We start from the raw sequence: 26,629 nt of genomic DNA, 5'->3' as shown, positions 1-26,629 counted from the left end.
GAGACTCCCAGAAATGCCCCATATCTGTATTTCAGGGTGCTCTGTATGCTTGCTTCTCAGACTCAAATAGGTTCTACAAGCAGAAATAAGAGCAATTATACTGCCGGTGGAAAGAATCATATCTTCTACATGACTTTAATATTAGTCTTTTTTAGGTACACCAGTTTCTGCTGAAAATAGAATAGTTGCCACTGGGTACAACTGATGTTAATCTATTGAGGCAGCTGTATAGAAACCTACTGCAGATGCCACATTATTTGGTATGGAGGTCAACAAACACAAAAGACTTGACAAGTCCCCATGTTAGTTCTTTCTACAATTGTGTTCCTTGCAGCTACAAATGTCAGAAGTGTCTGATGCATCATTGCTGAGGTGAAGGTGATACTGTCACCTTTTCTGTTCTTAGCAACCTCTAGTCAGAAAGCTTACAATGAGCCTTTCATTGCCAGATTGTGCCGTACTTCTACATAGTATACTGTTATCGCCCATATGTTTTATAAAACAAACGTGTATCTTAAAATAATTATGCATAAACAAAACAAATGTCGGCAACAAACTGTGCGCTGTTTATAAATAAAAGCAGGCAACTTTTACAATTGCACTAAAATTTATAATGCCATTTGGCACATTACACATATTCTATGCCAAGACCGCTCAGCTCTAAAAGCTCCAAGTGCTCTTTGCAAACACACAGCAAACATGATCTCTTGAATTTTAAAGTGAAACAGATGCTAAAAATGCATTTTTGGGAAAGTACCCCGCTCTGCATCTGCTTGGTAATTATGAATGCTATTAACTAGGGAAAGCACTTATTACTTTTACTTTCTACTGTACGTCTGTAGGGATTCTTTGCACTAAGCTGTTGCTTACATTTTTACAAGTTCATAATGTATAGACATATAAACCTCTTATAGGGACACTTTGGGCAAAACTAATACACAGAATTATGCCAATGCAGGGGAAAAAAAAAAAATGTGCTGCATGACGTCAGGATTCTTTTAAGGATGACAACACTTAAAAAGCAAAGATAAAAGTGAATAGAAAATATTATGCAGTGTTGGTCCTTCTAGAGATTTTCTTCATTTTCCTGAAATACAGGATAATTTCCCCACAATCAACCGTTTCACTGAGAGACAAGTAAGAGGGTCGGGCTAAATCAAGCAGCAGGGTTTCAGGGGGTATACAACGTAAAGCATCAGAAGCAGAAAGCTGTGTATACTGTGATGCTGTACTGCAACTCAGTTCCCTTTCATATACTAAGGATAGGTTATCAATATAAAAAAAAAGGCTCAAAGTCCTTGTTTATTGCACTCAGAGGCAGAATACTGTATGTGACTAGAGATGAGCGAGTAGTATTCGAGTGAGTAGGTATTTGATCGAATACTATGGTATTCGAAATACTCGTACTCGATCGAGTACCACTCGCTATTTGAATGGAAAAGTTCGATGCAGAACCCGCATTGATTGGCCGAATTCTATACAGTTGGCCAATCAACGCTGGTTCTTCTCCTACCTTTAGAAGTCTTCTCCATGCAGCCTCCGGCGTCTTCCTGCTCTGAATTCACTCTGCCAGGCATCGGGCCTGGGCAGAACTGACTGGGCATGCCCGCGCTACAAGAAAATGGCCGCTTTGACTGTAAGCGGCCATTTTCTTGTAGTGAGGGCATGCGCAGTCGGCTCTGCCCAGGCCCGATGCCTGGCAGAGTGAATTCAGAGCCGGAAGATGCTGCGGGGACGCTGCACGGAGAAGACTTCTCGGAGGATCCAGCCCGACCCTCACTCGTGGACTTGGTAAGTGTAATTTGATCAAATGTTGCCTACCCCTGAAACGAGCATTTTTACCCCATAGACTATAATAGGATTCGATATTCGATTCGAGTAGTCGAATATTGAGCGGCTACTCGAAATGAATATCGAACATTTTACTGTACACTCATCTCTATATGTGACATAATAGAATCAACGAAGTTAATAGAGGATTTGCTTAGAGTGTTATGTTTATTTTCTAGTTTAGTATTTATTTACAGCTCTTATGTCATACAATGCTTCCATAGCCTTTGCAATACACATGATCATTGGAGTCCTAGTCCTGGGAATTTGATCAAGAACAACATCTGCAAAGAGTTTGTATGTTCTTCCCATGTTTAAGTGGGTTTCCTCCAACATTCTAAAAGACATACCGATAGGGAATGTGAGCCCCATATGGGACAGTGATTGGCAATGTCTGTAAAGTACTGCAGAATATGTTAGCACTACACAACTAAGCAAAAATAAATAAAAGTATCAGTTTTGTCTGTAGAGTTTCATGAAATGTAGATATTACTTGGTTATCTTAATATGCTTCTTATGCTCTTCTTATGACATAGAAAGGAGAATATTTCCTGAGTGTATTTTCTACCTTACTATTTTGATTATTTGAACTTTTACTTTTTAGACCCATAAGGTTCATGAACCCCAATAAGTCTGATCATGAATACAGAGAAATGAAATGCTAATGTATTTCATCATATTGTAAAATCCATAGAGTTCTATGTCACTTTTGACCAAGATTAATGTAGGTGTTAATACCCACAATCAGTGCAGGCACTGATCACAGGTATTGCTTCCAAGTCTCTGCTGTATACTGTACAGTAAGAGAATAGTTTTTTCTAAAGAGCTAACCGAATTTTAGGATGGTACTATAATAGGAGGGCATCAAGTCAGTGTGTGATGTTTCTATCATTCTAGATAATACCCAATCAACGGAGAGTGTTACTATTAAAAACTGGAAGTAGAAATTAAGGAAGCAAAGCAACTCATTCATGAAGTGGCAGCCTTATATAGTTATACAGCAGGGTCACTAAATGTTAAGATGCTTAATGCATACAGTTTGCCAGTTCTCTGCTAACTGAATCACACAGGGTACCAAAACTCCTCTTGTATCATCATCAACAAATATAATGTGTGTGTCTGGAGTTTCTTGGCATGGGTTTCCAAAACTGAGCATCTGCGTACAAGTCTTACATCACCAATCACAATGACAAGTATTGGATAGAGAGATGTAAAGCGAAACACCACTGGACTCTGGAGCAGTGGAATCTGGTTCTGTAGATTGAAAAATTACACTTCTCTAGCAAAGCAAATTTCCCTTCTCTGGCATTATGAAGGAAGAACTTGGGTTTTGGCAAATAAGAAAAGAATAATACTTGCTCGACTGCATTGTGCCAATTTTTAAGTTTTGTGGAAGAGAGATAACGCTATTGGGTTCTTTTTCTGGGGCTTAGAGGCTTTTTTTGTTACTGCATTTTACCTATTATTGATAAAAATTCAAATTTTTTTTATTTTAAATTTATTAAATTTATTTATTTATTTTATTATTATTATTCAGATTTTATTAAAAATTTTATTTCCCTCATCTTCTGAAGCCTTCACTTGTTGTCACATAAGGCAAGCTCTGAGCTTATGACCGGTTAGGAGAACAGAGATAAAAGTAACAGAACAAGCCACTTGATTACTTCTTAGACATTTGCCTTTATATGGCAGCAAAAGCTGCAGAAGTCAAACAAATAAAAAGTTAAATGCAAACCTATTTGAAGAGGACCTTTCATGTCCTCAGACACCTGCGGTATTATATACCGTTAGAAAGCCAAAAGTGCACTGAATTCAGCACACTGTTGGCTTTCCCATTATATGCCCCAGGAGAAAGCTATTGATGCATTTGCCGATACCTCTTCACTGTCAGAAGGGCATTTTTGACAGTTTGTGAGGAACGCCCATACTGACAGTAGTATCCATAGCACTATACTGTCAGAGGATGCATTCCTTACCGTCCAGCGATGACTGTGCTTCTGTGGCTCCATTCACTTGGGACAGAAATATGACCTGTCCTGAGTTTTGGGGTCCAAATTGATGGCCTGCACTCGGGACCATGTAATTCATGGTCAAGTGTGTGGGCTGACAGAAGTAAATGAATCAGTGTGCTATCCAGGAAAAAACCTGAATTACACCACGGTCGTCTCCAGGCGGCCTTAGTTCAGATGATGCGCTCTAGTCAGATACGAGATATGAAGAGAACAATTGTAGATATTTTTATACATGAATTCTTCTCAAATGAGGCTGATATAAAATGTCAGTGTAAAACATTGTATTATTTAACATGTAATAACTGTTATTACTCACTAAACTATGAATAAGAAAAATGTGAAACTATGGTTTAATATTTCAGGAAGCTGAGATACTCAATACAGCCATTCTGACTGGGAAAACGGTAGCAGTTCCTGTTAAGACCGTTGCCGTAGACAGTAGTGGCTCAGTCACTGATATATCCGAACTTGTTGAATGCAAATCATCAGATGAAGATGTTCTTAAGGTATGTTTATTCATTTTATACCTAAATATTACCAAAACATCAATACCACAGCTATCTATATATGACATTTTTATGCATTCCTCAATAATGATTCTGGAACAGCTTTCCTTAAATCTCTGTATGTGCTAACCTTCTGCTCTTCCTCCTGAAAATGTAAGAGTAAGCTATCAATTGGGTGTTTTCCACTTCATTTGGAGGTTACAATATGTATAGTATGCAATATTCTATTTCTGTTGATGCAATAGTTGTGAAAGTGAGGCGAAAAGTATTTGCTCCTCACCCAATTTCTTCCATCTTTGTTGATTTGTCACATTTTAGGTTTATGTTTCAGGTACTATTCATATAAGATAAAGAGAACACTGGTAAATACAGAATACAGCATTTAATTGATCATTCCTTATATTGAAAATAACATATATTCAAAACCTTCATCACCTATGTAAAAAGGTATCCCCCTCCCCCAAATCTCTCTTTATATTTGAAATGTGACCCTTGTAAACCCATATTTGAACATACCCTTATTGAAGACCCAATGAGTGAAGTATACAAATCAAAGATACGTTTCCAATAAAAAAAAGCATTGGGCAATCCCACCAGATATGTAACAGATCCAATACATTACACCTCAAACATGTTGGACAAACAAGTCATCCAAGTCCTACAGAAGCAAAGCAGTTCCAGACAATCACCATTTTATTTTCTTATAATGTGTTAGCTTTATACCAATTATAATGGTAACCATGTTTTACAAAAAGGTTTGCCTTCATTTTGGGAGTACCTAGATTTTTTCGAAGTTTGGGACAGGCCATCAGCTGTCGTTTACTCCATAGATGACAATTTTGCCTAGTGTCTTTATTGTGTAAAGTGTACTTTGACTAAACCAAGTGAAGCCTGAAACCTTTTAGTCTGGGTTTTCTAACATTCTGGATGAGATGGCAGTGCATAAATCTGCTAGGCCAGCCACACCTCAGCAGATTCACCACATTTCCATTTTATTAAATTTGGGGATAAAGTCTTACGGTGGTTCTCATGGTGGCTTTAGCAATGCCATTGTGACTCTTTCTAGACTGGTAGACTGGTAGTACTTTCTTTTGCATACATATATGAATCTTTTTATAACCTGATACCTGCTGCTTTTTGTGATCTTCTAGCTTACTTTACATCACATGACAGGCTCTATTTAAGTGATCTTTAGATTCAGCAGGCCTAACAGTAACTGTCCTTAGATTTGACCAGTAAACTTGAATCTAATTATCAATAGAATTTACTAAACAGGTTGGTTTAGTAGTTAAGGGGTTAGTTATTTTCATATAGGTCTTTCTTTAATACATCAAATCATTAAAATACAGAAGGTTGTTTTGCCTAATATTAAAAGTAATTTGATATTATAAAATATTCTGCAACAAATATTCAAAAATAGAAAAAAATTGGGAAAGGACAAATAGTTTCTTCCAGTTCTGATGTAATGATAGTGTAGATCCATAGATATTAATAGAGGCTTGTGTATACAATTGGGTTGTGCACAAATCTACAGTAAATGAATCATTATAGTACATGTATAAACCCATTCAACTGCACGTAAACCATGCCTGCAGTTATAAAATAAATAGATTTTAATATGTTTTGGCACTTGGTAATAGAAGCCTTTCTACGTTATAATCCATGCCAACTACTCTGCTTCAGGGCTGCTCCGACTCCAAGACTTTCATATCAAGCAGAAGCCGAAGTCACTGCTTAGAGTTTGGTGGCAGAGACATTCATGTTCTAAGTGACTATGGGTGCCAACCACTGTGAAACACTTTAGGAAACCACTGTAGCTGTGCAGCACGTGTGTCCAGAAGTAATTATTACCAAGTATAGGTATAGGCTAGTATTTTGCAATTTGGCTAATTTGTTAGGACGTATAAGCACATATTAGAGTTTATGCTGGTTCAGTCTCCGTACACGACCGGGTCCGGCCATGAGCGCCGGTGAGCATTTTCTGTGGCGAAACCGTTTTTTTTAAATCCGGACACAAAGTCCTGCATGCCCGACTTTGTGTCCGGTTAAATAAAAAAAACGGTGTTGCCGTGGAGAGCATAAAAGGCTCACCAGCGATCACGGCCGGACACTTTTCAAACCCATTCACTGACTGTGGGTTTCCGTTTCCTGCCCAGTTTCAGGCAGGAAAAGGAAACCTGTATAAACGAAGACCAGGCGTAGATGTGAACGAGCCCTGAAGAGTTATAATTGGGGACATGCCCAACTCCCCAGTTCTAGCAAATGGGTTAGTAGCCAGTTTCCTTCCTTTTGGTACACCATAGTATATGCGTTTCGGTTCCTGTCTTTAATGCAGTGATTATACTAGTACAAACTAACATTTTCAGTAAGTTATGAAATGCAGTTAAAGCAGCACATGATACAATAACATAGTGATTCTCTCCCTAAAAAACACTTTGGTGCATTCTTAAAAGTTGCAAGCTTCTCTGCTCATTAAATGGTCTATGTCCCAAAATGCAATTTCCACTTCCACAGTAGACATTGCTTTTTATGTGTATATATTTCAACTAGAAGTGTTTTTTTTTACATTTGTATAGCATACAGCAATGCGATGGCTTCACTTGTCTAATTAGTGATAAAACATATGGAAGCGTATTTCAGGATGCTAAAATCTAATGAACAGAATGAATCAGACTACCGAAACCGATGGTTAAAGCTACCTCCGATAGCAACTTTATCTGGTAATTTAATCCTTTCCAGGGAGATGGTACCTTACTGTGCTTCACCTTCTAAACACATTTGCTTAGTCTTCTTCCTAAATAAGAGCAGGAGTCATAAGTGTAAGAAATTGGAAACATGGCTTCGGAATAATCTTGTCATCATATTGTGAAGTCACACAATATGCCTAAAGTGTAAAAATCATACAGTCCTATGAAAAAGTTTGGGCACCCCTATTAATCTTAATCATTTTTAGTTCTAAATATTTTGGTGTTTATAACAGCCATTTCAGTTTGATATATCTAATAACTGATGGACACAGTAATATTTCAGGATTGAAATGAGGTTTATTGTACTAACAGAAAATGTGCAATATGCATTAAACCAAAATTTGACCGATGCAAAAGTATGGGCACCTCAACAGAAAAGTGACATTAATATTTAGTAGATCCTCCTTTTACAAAGATAACAGCCTCTAGTCGCTTCATGTAGCTTTTAATCAGTTCCTGGATCCTGGATAAAGGTATTTTGGACAAACAATTCAAGTTCAGTTAAGTTAGATGGTCGCCGAGCATGGACAGCCCGCTTCCAATCATCCCACAGATGTTCAATGATATTCAGGTCTGGGGACTGGGATGGCCATTCCAGAACATTGTAATTGTTCCTCTGCATGAATGCCTGAGTCGATTTGGAGCGGTGTTTTGGATCATTGTCTTGCTGAAATATCCATCCCCGGCGTAACTTCAACTTCGTCACTGATTCTTGAACATTATTCTCAAGAATCTGCGGATGCTGAGTGGAATCCATGCGACCCTCAACTTTAACAAGATTCCCGGTGCCAGCATTGGCCACACAGCCCCAAAGCATGATGGAACCTCCACCAAATTTTTCAGTGGGTAGCAAGTGTTTTTCTTGGAATGCTGTTTTTTTGGACGCCATGCATAACGCCTTTTTGTATGACCAAACAACTCAATCTTTGTGTCATCAGTCCACAGGACCTTCATCCAAAATGAAGCTGGCTTGTCCAATTGTGCTTTTGCATACCTCAGGCGACTCTGTTTGTGGCGTGCTTGCAGAAACGGCTTCTTTCTCATCACTCTCCCATACAGCTTCTCCTTGTGCAAAGTGCGCTGTATTGTTGACCGATGCACAGTGACACCATCTGCAGCAAGATGATGCTACAGCTCTTTGGAGGTCATCTGTGGATTGTCCTTGACTGTTCTCACCATTCTTCTTCTCTGCCTTTCTGATATTTTTCTTGGCCTGCCACTTCTGGGCTTAACAAGAACTGTCCCTGTGGTCTTCCATTTCCTTACTATGTTCCTCACAGTGGAAACTGACAGGTTAAATCTCTGAGACAACTTTTTGTATCCTTCCCCTGAACAACTATGTTGAACAATCTTTGTTTTCAGATCATTTGAGAGTTGTTTTGAGTAGCCCATGATGCCACTCTTCAGAGGAGATTCAAATAGGAGAACAACTTGCAATTGGCCACCTTAAATACCTTTTCTTATGATTGGATACATCTGGCTATGAAGTTCAAAGCTCACTGAGGTTACAAAACCAATTTTGTGCTTCAGTAAGTCAGTAAAAAGTAGTTAGGGGAATTCAAATCAATAAAATGATAAGGGTGCCCATACTTTTGCACCGGTCAAATTTTGGTTTAATGCATATTGCACATTTTCTGTTAGTACAATAAACCTCATTTCAATCCTGAAATATTACTGTGTCCTTCAGTTATTAGATATATCAAACTGAAATGGCTGTTGCAAACACCAAAATATTTAGAACAAAAAATGATTAAGATTAATAGGGGTGCCCAAACTTTTTCATAGGACTGTATAATAGCCTATACAGAGATTATATGTCCCATGATGATAGTTACTGAACAGGCTATTATAGGCTATGTACAAGATAATTATATAATATTAATGCATTCAATTTATATAATGACAACATATTCTACAGAACTTAAAGGGATCCTATCACTCACACACAATTTTTCTAGGTACCACGTCGGAATAGCCTTAAGAAAGGCTATTCTTCTCTTACCTTTTGTCGTCTTCTCCGCACCGCCTTTCGCCTACAATCCCGGTTTCTCTTGGTATGCAAATGAGCTCTCTTGCAGCACTGGGGGTGGGCCCCAGCGCCCAAACAGCACTGGGGGCGGGCCCCAGTGCTCAAACAGCACTGAGGGCATCCCCAATGCTGCCAGAGAACTCTCTCCAGTACCACCTCCGCCTTCCTCCAGCAGCGTCCTCCTCTTCTGGTGCAGGTTTCCGACTTCTAGGCCTCGGGCCTTGGGCAGAACAGACTGCGCATGCCCACAGGCCACGAGTAAGTGGCTGCTTACAATACTGTGGAAGCAGCCATTTTCTCATGGCCTGTGGGCATGCGCAGTCTGCTCTGGCCAAGGCCTGAGGTCTAGAAGTTACAAGCCACCGACGAAAGAAGAGGATGAAGAGGATGGAGGCGGTGCTGGAGAGAGTTCTTTGGCAGCATTGAGGACACCCCCAGTGCTGTTTGAGTGCTGGGGCCCACCCCCAGTGCTGTGAGAGAGCTCATTTGCATACCAAGAGAAACCGGGATTATAGGCGAACCGCGGCGTGGAGAAGACGACGAAAGGTAGGAGAAGAATAGCCTTTCTTAAGGCTATTTTGACGTGGTACCTAGAAAAAAATTGTGTGTGAGTGATAGGATCCCTTTAATAAATTGTAGGGTTCATGTGCAGGCAAAATAAGACATTACAGAGTAATAAATCAATTGACACAATAAGAGGGTTTTGGAGCAGAATATCTGAGTAAACATCTGAGTAAATCTGGATAGGACTTCTAGAAGAAATAGTGATAGTTTTGCTTGCCCTGCCCTCACCTGAATGTTTTGCAGCTCAATTCCTACAAACCTGGTAAATGGTGGCTACCACGTGAATGGATGGAAAAGGTATAGGAGAAGAAGGACAGTACCTCAGCTATCATGTTAAATTCCCCATAATACCTTGCAAGTAGTCCTCATGACAGAGGACAAGAGATAACCAATCATAAAGGATCATAAAGTCAGAGATCACTGATTACTCGCAGGCTGTATAAAAAGCTCAGACAGGAGGACGTGTCAATTTTGTGGTTATAAAATAGAAAGATAGGGTCTTAGACAGTCAGAACAAAATAGATAGGATTATACACATTTAATACAATGTGGGGGTTCTGGGGATTAGTTTACTGGAGAAGAAGATCTTGATTTATTTTGTTTCTCTGTTATTACCTGAAATGATGTGCTTATGTTACTGTGCTACAGAAGATGCATCAATCTCAATAACCATTTCCATACTGAAAAAACTAAAATTTAATCTGTGCCAATTTAATCCCTTCCCGCCGATGGCACTTTTTGACTTCCTGACCAAGCTTGATTTTTCTAAACTGACATGTGTCACTTTATGTGGCAATAACTTTGCAATGCTGTAACTTACCAAAGTGATTTTGAGATAGTTTTTTCGTAACACAGTATACTTCATGTTAGTAGTAAATTTTAGTTGATATGTTTTGTGTTTAATTATGAAAAAATAGGAAATTTGGTGGAAATTTTGAAAAATATGCATTTTAAAAAATTTGAAATGATGTGCATTGCATACAGATAGTCAGACAGCCAAAATTATATCATAAATCTCATATCCCAGATCTCTGCTTTATGTCAGCATCAAACTGATACCAGTGAAACAACAATATTGAAAATTTTCAAGAAATTTCTAAGACCCATTTTTTAAGGGTCTAATCCAGTTATGAAGGGGTTTTGAAAGACCCTTGTATAAAACCCCCCATAAATCACCCCATTTTCAAAACTGCACCCCTTAAATAAGCCAGAACAACATATACCAAGCATTTCAACCCTATAAGTGCTTAACAGGAATTAAGACAAAATGGAGGTGTAATTTTCAAATTTGATTTTATTTTACTAATATTTTCGTTTAGCCCTAGAATTTGCACATTCACAAGGGATTAAAGGAGAAAGTGCATCCCAAAATTTGTTATGCAAGTTCTACGGACTACCATAGTACCCCACTTGTGGGTGTAAACTAATATATGGACCCACAGAGGAGATGCAGAAGGCAAGGCGCGCCAAAGAGCTTTTAGAGGGCAGATCTGGCTGTGATCAGTTTCCGGAACCATGTCGCATTTACAAAGCCCTTGAGGTGTCAAAACAGTGGAAACCTCTAGAAAGTGACCCCGTTTTGAAAACTTCACCCCTCAAAGAATTTATCAAGTGATGTAGTGAGCATTACTAACCCTGAAGTGAATATGTAAGCTATGCGGAGTAAATTGGGTACACCAAATCCCATTCTATTTTCCCACTAGCTCCTATGACACGGACGGGGAAGAGGGGCATTCTGGGGGGTCAGCGCTGGTGTATTCTATCTCATAAGCTCTAAATATGGGGTGTCCCCTGAAAACGCTCGCTCAGCATATACATTTCCTTCTAGTTGCAGCCACTTATGTCCTAATGATTTGGCGACTTTTGGGGGTTTTGTCTTCACATTTTACAAGCTAGATTTTTATTTTTATTTTCTGGCAATGTGGCGATATGAGGGCTTGGTGTTTGCGGTATAAGATGTACTTCTCAATGCCACCATTTTGGGCTGCCTGTAACTTATTGATAACATTTTATTAACTCTTTCTGGGTGGGATGTAAAAGAGAGCATCAATTCTGGCATTGCTTTTTAGCATTTATTTTTTTCCTGTGCAGCGTACAGCATAAGTAACATGTTACCTTTATTCTGCGGGTCGGTACGGTTACGGCGATACCTCATTTATATTATTTTTTAATGCGTTGCGATTTGTGCAGAATAAAATTCAATCTAGGGAAAAAATTAATTATTTTTGCATCGCCATCTTCTGACAGGCATAACATTTTTATTTTTTGGTAGACAGAGCTGGTTGAGGGCTTATTTTCTGCGGGATGACCTCTGCTTTTTATTGGTACCATTTTGGTTTTCATCTGACCATTTGATTACTTTTTATTGAACATTATGTAAGGCAAAGGCGGTGAATAATCATTATTTTGTGCGGTTTTCTAAGTTTTTTTTTTAATGATGTTCGCCGTTCGGGTTAAATAATGTTTAAATTTTATTGTTCAGGTTATTATGGATGCGTTGATACCAAATATGTAATGTCTTTTTCTATTTTTCTTTATTTTACATAATAAAACATTTTATTTGGGGAAAAAGGAATTTTTGGGGCTTTATTTAATTCTAATTTATTTTAAACGTATTTAAACTTTTTTATTTTTACTTTTTTATAACTTTTTTTTTCTGTCCCCATGGGGGGTTGATGCAGTGACCTGCTGATCACTGCTTAACTACATGTACACTGCAATACACGTACAGGAAGCTCTCAGCCTCGTGCACACGCACGGGGCTGACAGCTTCCATTTTGGCAGGATCAACCAGGTACGTGGAGGGGACGGCATGGGGCAGACCCAGGGTCACTGATCAGACCCTGGGCTGCCCACTACCAACACCAGTACCCCCAAAAAACCGTCACGGGGGGTGCCGATCAGCACCATTATGTACCGAAACCCCTGAGATGCTGGCGGTCATGTTTGACCGCCGGCATCTCAGGGGTTAACACCCGCGATCAGACCCGGTTGCGACTGCGGGTGTTACAGGGCATTGTCAGCCGTATGTTATGACTGACACCCGCAGGGCATGGTGCGCACGCAGTTTCGCATGCCGGTTTGCGGGAAGTCCTTCCCGGCAGCGCCATACTATTACAGCGGATGTCGGGAAGGGGTTAATCTTGGTCTAAAACCAAGAACAGACAACGTAGTCCTGTTACATGGCACTCTTTTTATATGTATCAGGTGTCATTTTGCTTATTTTTCCTTGCCAAATGCCAAAATTAAGTGATATACACTACCTCATTATTTGATTTCTTTTTTTTTTTATCTGTTTCTGTACCATTGTAATTACTTGTTTATGATGGAGAGTTAGGAGAGTTGTATGGAGCCCTAGAAGCCATCAGACAGCCGCATACAACTTTTTAAACAATTTATTTATACTTCTGATTCATACCAAACCTAAACTTTTGGTCTGGACTGACAAATTCAAACTGAATCTTGAAGCATTTGCTCATCTGTAATAGATGCACACAGGATAGACATCTTGTAACTATAACAGATATTGTTGTCTTGAAAAGTGGATCACCTTTTAGCCAAGTGGACTTGTTCAGCCAAAAGGAAAGAAAAGGTAAGGACACATCTGTATGGCAGCAGAAATCACAGAACAGAGTCACTATATTCATGGTTGATGGTTGTATTGTATAGTTATTTCACAATTCAACTGCACATAATGCTGATTAGGAACATTATAAGTGAATGAAGGTCTATAATGACAATCCCTTTTCTCTCAGAGACATTGTGGAGCTGAGAAGTTAGTGGCTTTCATACAGGAAACCTATGCAAACATGGGGAAGAACATACCAATTCCATGCAGATATTGACCTTAGTTGGATTCAAACTCAGGACCTCAGCAGTTCAAGACAATAGTGATAACTATTGAGCCACAATGCTGCCCTGTCTGTATGAAAAAGTAATCTACAGTCAGGACAGGAATCCTATCCTCAACCCTTTCCCGTCAGGCTTTTAAATATGGTGACTGCTCAGGACCTGAGTGGCTGTCATAGCCGCCGGGTGTTTGCTTTATTTTACAGTAGACACCAGAAGCTAATGCCCGGAATCAGTGCTGGCAACGAATTGTGGGCATTAACCCCCCAGCACCTTGGTCAAAGCTGAACAAGGCACCATTTTGCTGGAGATAACTGGCATCTGGAGTGAGATCTGGAACTGGAGTTCCATTGGCATGACAGCTGGGAGACTATTGAATGCTCCCAGGCTTGTCTGCCATTATTTGTATGGCAGAATGCATTTATGTGTACAAAAAAGTATGCGTACAAAATATCGCAGGTGTATTGCGATATTTTGCAATTCATTAGCATTTTAATGCACTGCATTAGTGATCAGCCTCCCTGGTTTTCAAGACCCCTATGGTTCTAAAATGCAAAAAGTAAAAAAATATATTAAAAATTCAAATCACCCCCCTTTCCCTAAAACACATATAAAAGTACTTAAAGGGATCCTATCACAGTATTGCACAGTATTTTAAGCGGCCATTTTCTTGTGGCTGGCAGGCATGTGCAGTCGGCTTTGCCCTAGGCCCGAGGCATAGAAGTTTGAAGCCAACCCCCGGAAGAAGACACGTGAAGACTCCATTCCTGAAGAAGATGGAGGCAGCGCTGGAGAGTTCTCTCGCAGTACTGGGGACACCCGCAGTGCTGTTTGAGCACTGGGGCCCACCCCCAGTGCTGCGAGAGAACTAATTTGCATACCAACGAAAACTGGATTATATACCAAACGTCGGTGCAGAGAAGACATCTAAAGGTAGGAGAAGAATAGCCTTTCTTAAGGCTATTCTGACGTGTTAGGGACAAAAAATTGACTTTTAATGATAGGATCTCTTTAAACACTGTGAAACACAATAAACCAATTAGATATACCTATGTCTGAAAATACAAAGCCTAATATGGCTCTGTGAATGAAAAAATAAAAAAGTTATGGAGTTTGAAAGGTGGGATGTAAAAAAAAAAAAAATCGAAAATTAAAAAATATCACCAGCTGGAAGAAGTTACAAAAAAGTTCAGTTCTGGAAGATTATATTAATACAGACCTAAACTTGTGGCAATTGTAGAAAGGTCATTTATCAAACTCAAAAATGTATTTCAGAAGATACGTGTAGCAAGAGAGTAAAGTGTAATAAGAGAATTTGACCATTGATCAGTACATTGTAGTCAGTGCTGAGTAGAATAAGATTTGATGATTCTGAAGTAGTGGCAGATTATTAGTTTTAATGACTTAGAAAGTGTGATGATTCCCTAAATATGAAACATCTTGAGGCTTGTATTGATCACATTTTTACCTTTTAACCTTCACTAGACTAGGTAATGAGGGCCAGGTTGTCTGAAGAGTAGTAAAATATAGTTTTTATATAACTATATATATATTAACTGTAAATTCATGTATGCACAGACAAAAATACCAAAATTCAATATTATAAACATTAACATCTACATTTATCAGATAACCTGGCACTATAAGGGGCAGTGATTACAGTTGTATAGGTTATTTAGTTTGATATCAATGTACTTTACATGTCAGTGAACTTTTAGTGTAATTATATGTTTATACTTTGTACATTTAGAATTGACTTTGTAATACATTTGTGGAAGGAGTTATTATTATTATTATTATTATTATTATTATTATTATTCAGTAAATGTACTTTACATATTGTAAATATGTATCAAAGTTTAAATGGATTTTTCAGGTTAAAAATATTAATAACCTGTTTAACCAATAGGTTGAATGGGAGCTGATCTGCAGTGATACAGTTCCTCCCTTACACTGAGAACAACGATGACTGCTTTCTGCTCCATTCTTTGAGAATCAGCTGAATAGAATAGGAATGAAGGGAATGAGACGTCATTAGATCTAATATTAATACTAATATATACTAATACTAATATATTGTGCCATTTTAGATTTAACAATGTACCTGCTTCCCATCTGCCTAATCCAGTAAACAGCCTGTCAATACAATTTTGGTCTTGCATTGATGTCCCTTTGGCAGTATTTGAATGTGCATTTTGATGGACAAACCGATTTGTTACAAGTCATTCTCAACCAGAATATTCCAAATTGTTTTTTAATGAAGCCGAATACTTTGCAATTCATCTCAGGTTAACTAAAATGGTCACCGCAACATGCATTGCACAATGAAAATACAGAGGAAACACGGTGTTTGTTGGTTACCCAGTAAAAAAAAAAAAAAAAGAAGACATACAGACATGGCCATAAGTGTTGGCACCCCTGAAATTTTTCCAGAAAATGAAGTATTCTCCCAGAAAATTATTGCTTTTACACATGTTTTGTTATACACATACAGTACAGACCAAAAGTTTGGACACACCTTCTTTACTTAGCTGCTTTTTTCTTGCCATAATACAAATTCTAACAGTCTATTCAGTAGGACTATCAACTGTGTATCCACCTAACTTCTGCACAACACAACTGATGGTCCCAACCCCATTTATAAGGCAAGAAATCCCACTTATTAAACCTGACAGGGCACACCTGTGAAGTGAAAACCATTTCCGGTGACTATCTCTTGAAGCTCATCAAGAGAATGGCAAGAATTTGCAAAGCAGTAATCAAAGCAAAAGGTGGCTACTTTGAAGAACCTAGAATATAAGACCTATTTTCAGTTGTTTCACATTTTTTAAGTATATAATTCCATATGTGTTATTTCATAGTTTTGATGCCTTCAGTGTGAATCTACAATTTTCATAGTCATGAAAATACTGAAAACTCTTTGAATGAGAAGCTGTGTCCAAACTTTTAGTCTGTACTGTATTTATTTCCAAAAATGGCCTGGACAAAAATATTGGCACCTTTTCAAAATTGTGACTAAATAACTTTGTTTCAAGTATGTGATGCTCGTTCAGACTCACTTGTGGCAAGCAACAGATGTGGGCAATGTAAAAAAACACACCTGAATCCAGATAAAAAGGAAAAAAGTTGACTCTGCATGGTGTGTCTGTGTGTGACACACTATGCATAGGGAACAGAACAAGGAAATTGTGGAAAAATATCAACAATCTCAAGGTTACAAGTCCATCTTCAGAGATCTTGATGTTCCTTTGTCCTTGATGTTCAACATAATCAAAAAGTTTCCCTGGACATGGATGGAAGAGAAAAAATAATGAAAGGTTGCTGCACAGGATAATCTGGATGAAGGATAGGCAGCCCCAATCAAGTTCCGAAGAAACTCAAACTGTCCTGCAGTCTCACAGAGAATCAGTGGCAGCACAAACTATCCATCAATATATTCGGCCTGAAGACACTCCCTGCTCCAGGCTAGGCCCATTCATTCAGCCTAATCCGGAGCGGAGTGCGCTGGAAGTCCATTTATCGATGATGTGATTACATTGCTCCAAGCTGAGGGAGCTATATTTCCGTGCAAGAGCCAGGGAATATACGAAGTGAGAGAGTGGCATTGGGAGAATCCTACCGCAAGTGGCTGAGTATTCCTTTTCCCCATTTTTCCTTCTATGTTCAAACTTCAGTATCAGCAATGTCATTCCTTTATTATATACCTTACAGGAGACATTTACATTCATCCATCGAGGTATGGAAGAGGAAGAAACTGCTTCCACCTCTTGTTTGACATCTTTGTCCTGGGTTGTTGCAAGGGGAACTGGAGAAGGAGTCTAAGTCCTTTGGTCTAAGGTCATCATGGTGGAGTGAATGGGAATCCTAAACTGGAAGAGAAGAAAAAGGGAGCATTTGATATGTCACAGGCAAAGTCAAGGGAAGAGTTAGACATTTATTTTTTTCAAGTTGAAAAAAAAACACGGATTGTCAAGAAAACCAACACTTGCAAGCATGGCAGCTGTATTCTTCATTGCTTACACAGCAACAAATGTATTATTAACATCAAGCAGAGTTTGGAGCCCATGTTGCAGAAATGCAGCTTTTTTTGTTGCAGATTTTGCTGCATTTTTTTTTTTTAGCCACAATCAAGAAAGGGTACAAGAGGATTGGGAAATATATAGGATGTGCTTACACTTCTCCATTCTGCTAAATCCACTCCTGGCTTTGACTCAGAAAATGCAGCAAAATCTGCAACAACAACAAAAATCTGCATTTCTACAACGTGGGGCCTCAGCCTTAACTTGACTTTTGAAATAACTTTTCAACATTTTAGTTGCATAAAAGTCACGGTGATGCAAGTTATCAGATTCAAGTGAAATTCTGTGACATCTGTTTAACCTTTACATGTCCAGCTTTTCAAACAATATGGCTTTGTGACACTGATGTAAATGTGTTTATCTATGGCTGCCAGTGACTGTGCAGTGAATTGCAGCAGACCATGGATTTTGCTATTATGTCATGATATAGTATTATATTGTTATTACCAAAGTTTTTAACCAAATTCGAGCTAAGGTTAGATTGGCCACATCTGGAGTTCTACTGGCACCAAATAGCAGTGAACTCTAAGATATGGGTTTTCAAGATGAAAATTTAAAGTAGCTGTCCAGTATTAAATGAAAGGAGAAACAGAGGCACTATTGTTCATGGACTGTATCTAATATCACAACTCAACCTCATAATTGGGACTGAGGTGTAAAAGCAGATACAATCTGTGGACATTTCTGGAGAGCCACTTTAGGATGACTAGTCATGATGAAACTTCAATTGAAACATACTAGATTAGTTATAATGCAGCATCCCTGTTTTCATGTTTTGAAGTCCCATATATCCCATTCTTTAGGCCTAGAAAAAAGTATTTTCTATCCTGGTACACGCAACATTGAAGTCCATACACGTCTACCCATTTTTTATCAAATGATCTTTACAATCTTATAATGAATGTTGATGTACTTTTATAATAGAAGTGTTTGTATGGCATAGGCACCTAAGCAGATTTAAAAAAAAAAAAAATCTGTTAAACTGAATTTCAAAAAATATCAATTTCTATGGACATATTTTGGGAATGAATTTACAAGCATTGTTTAATTTCCAGTTTAAAAGACTTTTGCAGATTTTATATTTAGGCCCAAATACAGAAGAAAAAAGTTTTACCCTTTACTGTAAAAGCTCCTTACATTTGTTAGATTTAATAGTTGCATTACTAGATAATATATTGCTTCACACTGGTTTGGGACCTAGGTAATAAACCTTGATGTAGCCTCTTAAGAGCAATGCAGGTAACAGAATGTCTCTGTCACTGTTACAAACTGTCATGGCTTTAATTTTACAAGACTATTAAAAAGAGTGAGAAGAGTGGTGGCAGATGGTACAGCTATGTTGGGCAATAAAGAATTGGAGAAGTGATTCAGTATTCTTATGCTTCTGCTCAATTAGCTGTGGAAATGTCTCTTTGTCATGGAAATTTGAACTTCTATTCCTCCCAAGTAAAACTGCAGACTTTGTTTTCTTTATATACGAAAATAATGTTCGGATTAGTGGTGCGACAGAAAAATAAAGTTTATGTAGCAATCCTGATAGGTATCCAAAGAGGTACTGTCATACGTAATGAATGTATAGCTAGTTTCTATTCCATGTGCAAGATTGCCAACAATACCAAACTTTGTAAGCACAAAAGCATCATAAATATTAACAGAAATGTGTGTCACCCCAGTAATTGCAGATGAAATGCACTAAAATGTCACCGAGCCAATTCATTTATTCCTTATAGGTTAAAAAGTCCTAAGGAAGTCCCTGAAAACACAGGGGGGATTCTGTAATTCTTACAGGGTAGTTTGCTTTTTATTTCCCGTATAATTGGGAAAAATTAAGGTAGCAACATGAAAGCGATTTTACTGTTTATCTGTCCACCAACAAGACCAACCCTCCCCTCTCTCAGGTTTTATACCCTGCCGGTGAGCCAGAAAGTCTCTTTCACTTAACTTACCATTATCACTCCTTCTCTCCATTCCATTTACCACAATGTTAACTTCCCTTGAACTCCTCTCCTTCTATCCTCAAACACGTTCTTTGTTTATTCTCTGGCTTTCTGTCTCTCCTACGGACACTTCCTCAATTCAGTTACTTTACCCCTTAGAGAGGTAAACTGGCTAGAGAAGCTACCTTAATTCTCACGTTACCATTCATGCTCGGATTCTAATATTTACTCACTTACATTTACACTTCTCTACCACCAGAGCATACTATGTTAAGGAGGGGGAAACTGAGCTAGGAATTAAGTTTTCGAATGGTTTGGTCATGGTTTCATGGCCATGATTTCTTTAGATTTGTCAAATTGTAAAAGAATTCTTTCAAAGTCTTGACCAGGTGGTATAGAACTCCAGCTTGTTAACCATATAAAGAATGGGACTCTGAAGGTTCTCGTTGTGTCACCAAAACAGCTCCAAAACATAAACTCCACAAAAGCACTACCGTTAACTGGAGCCAAAACTTAAACAGAGAATCCTTTTTTGCATTATGAAATATCCATAAATCGTATTTGGTTTTCCAGCACATCCAACAAACATTGGATTTAATAGAGATCAGAGGCTAAATCAATACTTTGCTCATTTTGAAGCATTACTCAAAACATTGCTGAACAATTTTTGCAGTCTGGCAGGACACTGCAAGGTGTGAATTGGTATGAAGGGGATATATTTGGTTTGTAGCACTGTTTTGGAGCTAGTACTGTAATGGTGTATGCATGGTTGGTTATGCCAGGCTATTCAACTGGATGAACAGAGCAGAGGACTCCCCACTATGGAAGTACTACCTCATGTTAAGCCAAAAAAGCACATACCAAACTCATAGGTCATGCTTGCTTTGTTTAAATCAATTCAAAGAAGTTACAGTATAAGTAATGTAATGCGCCCACAGCTCCTTAGTAGTGAATGTAGTGCCTGTATAATCTTGTATAATCTGAGATCATCACACTGCAAAACGCCATATAGATTCACCTGATTAGTTATAAGACAGACTGATAATGGTAAGTCAGACAGGTAGATAGATATTTGATAGATATGAAGCAGATAGATACAAACAAAAGCAGATGCAATCCAAGATGTTCAATAGCTCTAAACAAGTAGATTGTTTATTCCATCTATAGCGATATTTCAGTTCAGTATAAATGGACCTCTCATGGGATAAAAAAAAAAACTGCTTTGTTTCTTTCTTTGGAAGATCCTGGAGTGCATCTTGTTTTATTTGTATTATATGGAGGATTTCTTACCTGGATCCTAAAGTAGCATGTGCCCTCTATTTTTTCTTTATATTGTTCTGCTTTGGACATTTTTTTTCATATTTATAGATGGCTAGATGTGAAACGGCTCTCAAATCCAGTCAATAGTTGAAACAGAGTTTTGCTTAAAGGAAATCATTGCACCACTTTTAGGGCTTATTTGTGCATGTAGGAGACTTCCACCAGATTATAGTACATATCAAAGTAAGAGCCACAAGAAACACAAACATATACTAAAGAGAGAATAGAGAGGTGTGTTGGAGATATCAAAGCTTATCTTGTAGTGTTTATATGTCCTTGTGGACTGTGTCATATATTGCAGTATTTTTCTATGACTTTTGGCACTTTTAGCAGTAAAGCAATCCTTCCACCTCTCCGAAATCACTTACTTCCATATTAGAAGTGCTGTAGCTGCTGAAGTTTGATCACAGTCAATGATTGCATTACGTCATGGACACACCGTAGAGGTGGGTGGAGCTTAAGGTATAAAAGGTTGTGATCCTGGCAGTGCAGTAGCCATTGCCATCCTGACACTAGGTTATGCCAGATCTCTTTTCTGAAGCTCTCTGAAAAGACCTATAACCCTACAGCGAAACATGTAGGGGCAGGGTAAAGAGCAGGCTAGTGAGTGTAGGGAAAGGGTCCCAGTGATAACTAGGATATATGGTCAGAAAATACAATACAGGAGTGAGGTTTTTCTAGAATAGAATCAGTACCTTTCATAGAATCTGTCTCTTTAGAAATCTGGACTTCATATACATTCTATCCACTGCAGTTCACTGTGAGGTTATCTGTAGTGGTTGTAGGGTTCTGCCTGTGTGGGTGTGCTGGACGTTGTTCATCGATGCTGTTCCCATAAATTAAAGGGAGACACCAGTATATACCACATGGCTCTTCCCACTCGTTTTTTGACAGTACACATTATACCATTATTACACTCACTGTAATAGCAATTAGAGATGAGCGAACAGTGTTCTATCGAACACATGTTCGATCGGATATCAGGCTGTTCGATGTGTTCGATTCGAATCGAACATCACGTGGCAAACTCCAAAAAAATTTGATTCCCCTCCCACCTTCCCTGGCGCTTTTTTTGCACCAATAACAGCGCAGGGGAGGTGGGACAGGAACTACGACACCGGAGGCATCGAAAAAAATGGAAAAAGTCATTGGCTGCCGAAATCAGGTGACCTCCATTTTAGACGAATAGTGGATTTCAAATCCGGGTCATATGAGAATGTGAACTTTGTGACTAAGAGACAGGGATAGCTGTACAGGCAGGGATAGCTAGGGATAACCTTTATTTAGGTAGGAATGTTATTAAAAATAACTTTTTGGGGCTCTATCGGGTGTGTAATTGTGATTTTTGTGACATAAACTTTTTCCCATAGATATGCATTGGCCAGCACTGATTGGCCAGAGTACGGAATTCGACCAATCAGCGCTGTCTCTGCTGGAGGAGGCGGAGTCTAAGATCGCTCCACACCAGTCTCCATTCAGGTCCAACCTTAGACTCCGCCTCCTCCGGCAGAGCCAGCGCTGATTGGCCGAAGGCTGGCCAATGCATTCCTATTGGTAGCAGTGCTGAGCCAGTTCTGCTCAACTACACCGTGTGCTGGTCAGCCCATCTGATATAGCAGAGCCGAGTGTGCACATTTGATGTAGCCCATCTGATATAGCAGAGCCGAGTGTGCACACTCGGCTCTGCTATATCAGATGAGCTGACCGGCACATGGTGTAGTTGGGCAGAACTGGCTCAGCACTGCTAAGTCTCTTCATTCCCATAGGAATGCATTGGCCAGCCTTCGGCCAATCAGTGCTGGCTCTGCCGGAGGAGGCAGAGTCTAAGGTCGGACCTGAATGGAGACTGGTGTGGAGCGATCTTAGACCCCGCCTCCTCCAGCAGAGACAGCGCTGATTGGTCGAATTCCATACTCTGGCCAATCAGCGCTGGCCAATGCATTCCTATGGATTCCTATATCCACACTCGGCTCTGCTACATCAGATGTAGCAGAGCCGAGTGTGCACACTCGGCTCTGCTATATCAGATGGGCTACATCAGATGTGCACACTCAGCTCTGCTATATCAGATGGGCTGACCGGCACATCAGATGTAGCAGAGCCGAGTGTGCACACTCGGCTCTGCTATATCAGATGGGCTGACCGGCACACTCGGCTCTGCTACATCTGATGTAGCAGAGCCGAGTGTGCACACTCGGCTCTGCTATATCAGATGGGCTGACCAGCACACGGTGTAGTTGAGCAGAACTGGCTCAGCACTGCTAAGTCTTTGCATTCCCATAGGAATTCATTGGCCAGCCTTCGGCCAATCAGCGCTGGCTCTGCCGGAGGAGGCGGAGTCTAAGGTCGGACCTGAATGGAGACTGGTGTGGAGCGATCTTAGACTCCGCCTCCTCCAGCAGAGCCAGCGCTGATTGGTCGAATTCCGTACTCTGGCCAATCAGCGCTGGCCAATGCATTCCTATGGGGAAATGTTAGCTTGTGAAAATAGCAAGCTGACAGGGATTTCCATGAAATAAAGTGACTTTTATGCCCCCAGACATGCTTCCCCTGCTGTCCCAGTGTCATTCCAGGGTGTTGGTATCATTTCCTGGGGTGTCATAGTGGACTTGGTGACCCTCCTGAGACGGATTTGGGTTTCCCCCTTAACGAGTATATGTTCCCCATAGACTATAATGGGGTTCGAAACCCGTTCGAACACTCGAACAGTGAGCGGCTGTTCGAATCGAATTTCGAACCTCGAACATTTTAGTGTTCGCTCATCTCTAATAGCAATGCTTTATATGTTTTATATGAGCTTTGCTTATTTTTTGTAACTTCATTTAATGTTTTAAGGGAAATTTTCTATTTTCACAAATTCAGTCACAAGATGATATCACACAAAGGTCACTGTTTCTTTTCATTCTCCCAGCACTCAATATTCAATATTCTACAAAAATTAAATACCGTAGCACAGAACTTGGTAGTAAAGTCTATAGGTCAGCTACTATTTCTGATGCTTCTCTATGACACTAGTCACCTTAAACTGCCCTTTCTCTGGTGAACTGTCACTTTGACTTCACTGCAGAAAATCAGAACACTTGGCAGATACCAGGGCAGATAAACTAATACAAATGCAATAGAATTGTGTTCTTGTATGTCTCATTTTCTATGTGTTTTGGAAACTTTCTAACAGTTGCCTCATCAAACAGATGGGCAAGATTTGTTGAAAATGGTGTGGAGCTTAATAAGCAAAACTTTGTGCCCAAAAATCTACCACTTCCTATTCTGGAAATGCACTGAAATTTTGCACCACAATTTTGTTGGAAATTAAGTGAACTAATAAGTGGTGTAAAGTTAGACTAGACAGTCAAAAAGTGTGTCAGATTTTCAGACATCATTTAAACTGGCATAGTTTAAGACTGTATAACTTAGCAAAGTTTAAAAGGTAGACACTTTTAGTTTTTCTGCCCCACTGTGCCTAGATATATGGCAGAGATATTGCCTTCCTCCACATACCCTTTAAAACAGTTTGAACACTGCAAACTGAGGTTCCTTCCTAAAACCATCAGGAGGATACAACCACAGGGTGGCCAGTCCTCTTTTGCTCTCCCCTGCAGTGAGAAGAATGCAAGCAACCTATTTTAACTAACTGTTTAGGAACTTTATTTTACCGCTTGCGGTGCATATCTAAGAAGGTTTTTAAGTTGATTGTTGGAGGTCCACTTTAACTGATGGAAACTTTCACCTTATGAACACCTGCTGATAAATATTCTATGCCATTTTAAAATATAAGAAGATGGGTATTTGATGGATCTTCCTTTGAAATAACTGGCTAGATAAGTGTAGAGTTGTGGTTTAATAGTTATCTTTCTACCAAACTTCGAAATCTGGAGATGTACGCTCATGTCTTAGACAGTTAAAAGCTCCTTGAAGTTTAAAACATGAACCATTGCCCTGACAGCTTTTAAATTCTATATCTAGAGGATTTCGAAACTTCAAGTAATCATTGACAATACGAAACATTTCTTCCCACCAGACCTGAAACTGTGATTACTTTTTCAATCAATATTGAGCAAATCTGAAAGGTTTCCTGGCAGGCGAGTTATTTTTATTACTTACTATAACTTTAATCAACCCCAATTTAACATTAATGGATTAACCCAACCAGAGCCAAAAGGACTCTAAACCTCACATCTACATGTTATATTTCCAACGGCTTTAAATGAAGGGAAGTCTAATGATAGGATCGTTTTAATTAAGAAACTTTTTCAGTACATATGTATGTTATCTCAAAGGTTTTCAAGAATACAGAATTCCATTTGCACCTATAGTGCCAGAGAACCCATCACATATGTATACTGATAGCTACAACTGATGTGAAGTTATGAAAGGGGCCACATTAGACCTTATATTAGGGCCATGGGTATTGCTAGGGTCTTCAAAGATTTGAGGAACAATCCCTAAAAAATACGCCTTCCACCACCCCAAAAAAGTCATAATACACATCCTCAGCAGTAGGTTGTGCCTGGATACACTTTATTATATAATGAATAGACAGCATTGAGGAACCCACAATTTGCCTCTTTAAAAGTTCTTAGTCTATATACGGCACCTTGCAGTACCTCTAAATATAACAATTATAGCATTAGCACGTAATACTACTATATGAGGATCAGAGATTACCACAGTACTATTAGTAAAAAAACAACACCCCATTAGCACCACATCGAGGAACCACATTGTACTGTCACCAGATAGTGACTGAATAATAGTGAACCATCATACTGTCACTGAAAATAACTACACAAACACCTGTATTGTCGCCATACAGTGACAATATAATGGCAGATTCCTGTTGTACAATTAAACATATATAAGTCGATACATTACAATTAAACCCAGTAATTCATCATTGTCATCTTCTCTGGTTATATTTGATCCCACTTCATTTCCTTCTATATGAGGCCAAAACTTTGTTAAAGATATTTTCCAGCCATGTTTTGTGTCTGAAGAGCTACTTAAATACTCTGTTTCCCCGAAAGTAATTCATCCCCTGAAAGTAAGACATAGCAGGGGTTTTGTTGAATTGCCTAATATAAGGCACCCCACGAAAGTAAGACATCCCCCAATAATAATAATCTTTCTGCGCTAGATTGTATGAAGGAAAACATTGCAGCCAGCTGAACATTGTGCACAATGTTCCATGTGCACAGGTATGCCGACTGCTGATGCCGCTGTGATACATTGTATCCACTGTTCCTGCTGCTGTACCAGTAGGATGACCTGGGGGATGCCGGCTGTGCATACACTAAGCATCATATGCGGCGGGGGGAACTAGGTTCACAGCTGCGTTCGATTTTCTGTTCCTTGAGTCTGCTTGGGGGAGTTTTCTCTCAACATTTTTTTTAAGCGGATTTGCGGGCGGAAACCCTGAATGCACATCAGGAACAGGTGTGAACCTAACCTTAATGCAGTACTGTAGGCATAGGAAATGCTGTTTTTAGCATATAAAAAGGAAATCTCATATTAGACACCATGATAACTTTCAGTACATTAGACATCCTCTATACATTCTCAGCCTTCTTTATTATTTGCATAATTAAACTGATAAGATCTTATTTATAGACCTACATGTACCAAGCACATTCAGCAGAGAAAGTATCAACTGGTCCCTAGGGACTTCAAATCTAATCAAAAACCAATGTAAAATAAATGTAGAACATACTGTATATGCCAACTACATCTATTAAAAATGCTTGCAATGTTACTGTATC

The 26,629-nt window shown here is 39.1% G+C and overlaps 1 protein-coding gene and 1 long non-coding RNA gene across 2 annotated transcripts in view; one reads left to right on the top strand and one right to left on the bottom strand.

The window, feature by feature from the left end:
- The window catches only part of LOC142203938 (uncharacterized), a 1,061,686-nt gene that overhangs the window by 671,601 nt on the left and 363,456 nt on the right, over positions 1–26,629 (bottom strand). The gene's annotated exons all lie outside the window — the stretch shown is intronic.
- Positions 1–26,629, top strand: part of TMEM132D (transmembrane protein 132D) — a 713,376-nt gene that overhangs the window by 579,686 nt on the left and 107,061 nt on the right. The window contains exon 5 of the mRNA XM_075274815.1: positions 4,205–4,348. Coding sequence (XP_075130916.1) covers positions 4,205–4,348 — 144 coding nt within the window. The remainder of the gene's footprint in view (positions 1–4,204; positions 4,349–26,629) is intronic.

The sequence above is a fragment of the Leptodactylus fuscus genome, chromosome 1 (genome assembly GCF_031893055.1).
Source record: "Leptodactylus fuscus isolate aLepFus1 chromosome 1, aLepFus1.hap2, whole genome shotgun sequence".
Taxonomy (NCBI): domain Eukaryota; kingdom Metazoa; phylum Chordata; class Amphibia; order Anura; family Leptodactylidae; genus Leptodactylus; species Leptodactylus fuscus.
This window is presented reverse-complemented; position numbering and strand designations above follow the sequence as displayed.